The sequence below is a fragment of the Medicago truncatula genome, chromosome 6 (genome assembly GCF_003473485.1).
Source record: "Medicago truncatula cultivar Jemalong A17 chromosome 6, MtrunA17r5.0-ANR, whole genome shotgun sequence".
NCBI classification, from domain to species: Eukaryota; Viridiplantae; Streptophyta; class Magnoliopsida; order Fabales; family Fabaceae; genus Medicago; species Medicago truncatula.
In genome coordinates this window covers 523,014-528,402 of record NC_053047.1, presented here as the reverse complement: position 1 = coordinate 528,402, position 5,389 = coordinate 523,014, and the positions used below count along the sequence as shown (strand labels likewise).

Below are 5,389 nucleotides of genomic sequence, written 5' to 3'. Positions count from 1 at the left end.
ACTAACTAAGTGACTCAATTAACTAATCTTTAGCAACTTGTGATAATCTATATTATATAGATCACAACAACTATACATTACACTAATGAACCAACACACCCTTTGTGATGATCCTCGGAATCTGTGATGATACTCTAGATCTCTAGTATGAATTATTCAAGTTCAAACAAGATTCAGCGACTTTAAGGTAAGAAAGTCACAATGTCTTTAATATAATTTTATCTGTTTTATGAAAGAGAAAGATATATGCAAGAAATAATAAAAAGACAAGAGAGAAGGTAATATAAAGAGAGAGATAGACACAAAGTCATCGACCGTGACTTTTCCGCCTTAAAGTCATTGAATCCCAATCCGACTGCCTAAAAAAACATAAACTCATTTAATTTTGGTTCCTTCATCCTTTCCTTCTCTCAAAGATTCCCTTGAGGTTACTACTTAAAGCTTATCTACATGTTAGAAATCATAAAAAATTATTCATCTGGTAGTATACTTCATTTTATCACCTTTGTGTGCCTGAACCTATTTTCAGTGTAATAAACAATTAAAATAACCTTGCTTATGCATATTGATAACAATTTTACTATGGACGGAAATTAGTTGCATCATTGTTAGGGAAAGATATATGCATTCTTAATTTTCACAGTTCTAATCCCTACAACAAATTAACTTACATTTATATTACTAAAAGTAGTAACATTACTTGTGGTTGTCACTTTTATATTCTCAAAACTTCCATCAACATATTCCAACTTATATTACTCAGTCATTTGCATAATTAGGTGGTAACAGTAACCCAACTTACTTTTTGATCACCTCGCGGTTGCGGATTCAGACAGTTCGATAAAAATCAGAAAAACTCGTAAATAGTCAATTTAGTACAGTCGTTTCAAAATACTCGAAATCATTTGAATGTGTATTTTTCCTGACTATATGCAACATTAAAACATATGCTTCTACTTGAATATAACCAAAATGTACTTATTAACAACATCATGATGTATCAACCCAAATGAAAGATAACATAGAAACTTACCACCAAATCTGATAACATATAGTTTTGTGGCAGAAATTTGAAAAGTTTGGAGTTACTTACCAAATCCACTTTTTTGTTCATTGAAAATATACATCACATACCAAATCAACTTTTTTGTTCATTGAAAATGTACATCACAAAAACAAGATAGTCATTAATTGAACCACAAGAAAGCATAACAATTTCAATATCAAAGAAATAAGAACAAATGGTATAAAAAGAGAAGAATCAAAATATTCTCTGTCAGCTTCCGAACAATTGCCCTCACGTGCTCTCTAGGGAATCCCATAGTGGCAACTTTTTCGACTACATGATCAACAGAAACCCTGTTACCAGCTCCAGGAGAACCTGAACCAAAACTTACTGAAGATTCGGTAGGTATTGCTTGTGGGAGTATGTAGGCAGTTGGGAGTTGTGGGTAACCACTTCCACTGATGTAAGCCACCGAAGCAGTATGTAGCTGTGGTTGTTTACCACCATACTGAGGTGGCCCGCCATATCGATTTGGCTCAGCAATCTCAGATAATGTATCATATCTAGAAGAATAACTAGCACCAAATCTACTTGATGGTGGTTCGTATCCTTGAGGTGGTGTCCCATACTGAGGCGGCCTGCCATATCGATTTGGTTCAGCAGGCCCAGGTAATGTATCATATCCAGAAGAATAACTCGCACCAGAAATGCTTGATAGTGGTTCGTATCCTTGGGGCAGTGTTGGTGGATGGCGGAGATTGGGAGGATAATTCTGAAAGGGTGCATAAGGTGGTTCCTCTAGACGGTGTCCCATGGAGGATTGCAGTTGAGGTGGATTTCCGGATGAATGTGGTAGCTGTTGTTGAGGTAGATGAGGTGCTGGCTGAGAGTACTGAGAATGAGGGGTCTGCTGGTATTGTTGATGCGGCAGCGCCCCTGGTTGAGGACGTGGCTGCTGAATTAAAGGAAGTTGGTATTGCTGATTTGGGATTTCCTGAGATTGAACAGGTGGTGGCAAGTATGGATCTCTCTGAAGAACAGTTGGGTTTGGGATCTGAGGGAATTGATTTGGAAGTTGAATTGGAGATGGTAAACCGTGTTGAGGAGGTGCAATAGCGGTAGAAACCACATGAATTGATTGCGGAAGATATTGTTGAGATTGCAGGAGAGCAGATGCAGACAGAGATAAAGCTTGCTGCACAAGATTTGATATGACACTAGTTTGAGTTTCCAGCTGAGCTTGTAGTATATCTTGCTTGTCCTTGACATTTTGCACCTGTATATTTTTTATGTCAAACAAAAGAGTAAAAGAAGAACCAGTATGAACTAAAGCAAGATCCAACATTAGCATGTACAAACATCACTATATTAAATTTGGTGTTATTTCTTCTCACAAGTTATTCGTAAGGTTTCTAAATCAAAACAGTGTATTGTCTATGTCTCAATGTTAAAACAAATGTAACTCTGAATTGTCAAATTCAGCTCAACACTTCTTAATAATTTGATTCCCCATTACAGAAATTTTAAATAGGATTAAGTCAATCATGTATGCCAAAGGCCTCTCCCAAAAGCTTACGAGTAGACGCTTAACAATAACATTTCATAATGATAACAACAATGTAAGAGTGGTAAAATACTCAAATCAACTTGCAGCAGGAACATACTCAAATCATAATATCATAAATAACCAAAGATGATATAGTATGTGGGGAGAACATTGTAAAAGAATGGCAAAATAACTGTTGAAAGAGAAGATCTTCCAGCTACAATCCTGATATCTCCACCATTTTCTCAGCCACCATGCACAAATGGGTGCCATAATATTTCTATAGTGAAGCCATGTTGAAGTTCAAGTTATGGTAATTTTACAGAGAGAACCCCATTTCGTAACAAACCTAAAGGGTTAACAAAAGGAGAAGTGCTATATAGGTTAAACTATTTATGATAAACTACTAATAATATATTTGTGTTGATAAACTACCATAACTGTTTATAGGTTGCGCGAGAGCACAGTCGCAGACACAACAAGTATTTGCATCAAGCAAATGAATTCATTTGATATGCCAAATGTTGCCAACAACCTGATTAATAAAATTTTAGAAGTTGAGGGCAGGGAGAGAGCATGATTGATAAAATACCTCGGAAAGAATATTCTCCAACAGCCTTCCAACAGATACCTTCAAATCATCCATAGAACGCTCAAGATGATGAGTTCTGGTTTCTAGCTATGTTAAACACGCTAAAACACCTTCCGGAACAAGATGCAAACTGTCCATACGTTTCTTCATTGTTTGATCAATCTCTAATGAAATTGTAGCATCAACAACACTTCGGTCGTTTTCTGCAGCCACTTTTGCAGGTTCAAAAGTATGCAGAGAACTGTGACTCTGCACAAAATAAGATGAATACTCGATATTTATGAAAATAACCCTACACCTAGATGGTACATTATATTATTAATGCCTCCTATATTACACAAAGCTGCATATGATCAGCACATTATTCTAACACGTAAAACATTGAAAACCAAAGTAATAGTATCAGGTAACTCTTAAACTGTACATAATAACATTTGCATGCTGAAACTTTCAGGTCTCACAAACTTATCTTTCGTTTTGTTTTAAAACTTTTTAGTTTTTACAATGCATTATTCAATTTTGCATAAATTTAAAAAGGATTTCACTTATGAGTCCCAAGAAGACACCGATTAAAGAGTATGTAAGTAATACACTATATTAAATGATTCAAGTTACTTTAAGACAAATGCTAACAAGTGACTTTAGACACTTGCTTTTTGAACGGAAAAAAAGAAAAAAAAAAAAAAAACAAGTGTAGACACTTGTTAAAGATTTCAAAAGAGATATTAAGATGAAAATCGAAGTTTCTTAACTTACCAATCGACCAAATGTTGTAACTTGCAATACAGGCCATGCTAACAAATGAAGAAATATAAATTTTTATTGGAAATCAAAGCATTTGATGTATTCTTGGCTACTAAGCTGTAATTATCAGTAGAATTTTCTATTATTGAGTCCTAACCCATTACCCCAACGACCCTCACCCTCCCTAGCATTCTCCTAAAAACAACAAGATATAAGCAACAACAAGAAAGTATGCATATACCTCCTCTATTAAGCACTAACTTCAAACAAGATGGGGTAACAATCAGCAATAACAAGTCGCATAAAAAGACAACCTCAAAGCCAATTTTACCAAACAAAACTTAACAATCAATATTTATTTAGGGGGTAATAGTCATTTTGGTCCCTGAATGTGTAACGAGTAGTCACAACAGTAACTTGATGTATCGAAATTCCAAAATAGTCAATGATTGTGCACTTCGTTAGTCAAAATAGTCTCTGATGTTAAGATGGTCCCTCAATATTGACATTAACTCTTTTCATATAGAAACTGATATGACAATAAGTAAGTACTTATAATGACTGATATGATAACAAACAAGTATAATGAGGGACTAATATGACAATATTAACGTACATTTTAATGTCAATGACTATTTCAACTAACATAGTACACAACTAGGGACTATTTTAAAATTTTGATACATTGAGATACTATTGTGACTACCCGTTGCATATCAAGAGCTATCAGGGGCAAGTACTGTGTAAAGTAGTTTTACACTGAAAATCTGGTTTATAATGTAAACTAAATACATCGGTTATTCAATAAATATAAAAATAGAATCTTTGCTTATATATACGAGTCTATTATGTATAACACCTACCAATTGCAAAATTCATTACTAGAACTCAAGTCACAACGGGTGTGAACGGAAGGTCTAACCATCCTCGGTCTCTAATGATTTGACTCTCCTCAGTACAGAATCCTCAAGTCATAATAATTTTTTTATTAAAACAACAACCATCACAAAAAAAAAAAAATCAAATTGAATTTCAACCACATAACATAACATAATAGAATAACAGTTCACAAATATTATTCCAGATCCACACTCAAACTCAAAGAAGAAAATTATATCTCTATAAAAAAAAAAAAATACTATATTACCTTGGAGTTACTAGGTGTTGAAGAATCAGAAAGTGAAGGAATTGGTTGAGAATCATAGATGTTTTTGAGAGAATCATATATGTTGTCACATTTGATTCTTTCATTGTTGTGAGTTGACGAATCAACTGCTGCAATTAATTTGGAATTGTACCAAATGGTATTGTAATTAGTTCCCATGGTATCTCTCTCTTAAAGTATATACTATACTTTATTTTTTAATAACTCTCAAAGTAATGTAAACTATGAGAACAGGAAAACTTTCAATTTTCTATCAACAAAGAGAAAGTTAAGTAACAAATTCTGATATGCGTATTCTATAATCGCTACTCTTGTAAACAAAACATCAGCTAGATT

At 34.1% G+C, this 5,389-nt stretch overlaps 1 protein-coding gene across 2 annotated transcripts; it reads right to left on the bottom strand.

The window, feature by feature from the left end:
• Nucleotides 1–1,069: 1,069 nt before the first annotated feature.
• LOC25495145 (basic salivary proline-rich protein 1) lies at nt 1,070–5,389 on the bottom strand. 2 transcript variants are annotated; one of them, XM_013595313.3, is made up of 3 exons: nt 5,036–5,389; nt 3,145–3,393; nt 1,070–2,282 (listed from the first exon to the last, which is right to left on the bottom strand). In XM_013595313.3, exons 2-3 carry the CDS (start codon nt 3,196–3,198, stop codon nt 1,224–1,226), a joined length of 1,113 nt encoding a protein of 370 aa, XP_013450767.1. In that variant the 5' UTR covers nt 3,199–3,393; nt 5,036–5,389; the 3' UTR covers nt 1,070–1,223. The 2 variants fall into 2 exon arrangements, with proteins under 2 accessions (XP_013450767.1, XP_039682612.1); XM_039826678.1 differs by lacking the exon at nt 5,036–5,389 and having other exon boundaries at nt 3,145–4,922.

Excerpts from the sequence above, each read along its gene's own strand:
- LOC25495145 (XM_013595313.3), bottom strand. The coding sequence starts at position 3,198 with ATGGATGATTTGAAGGTATCTGTTGGAAGGCTGTTGGAGAATATTCTT. Across the intron at positions 2,283-3,144 it reads TGGAGAATATTCTTTCCGAG|GTGCAAAATGTCAAGGACAA; the intron begins GTATTTTATCAA and ends AAAAATATACAG.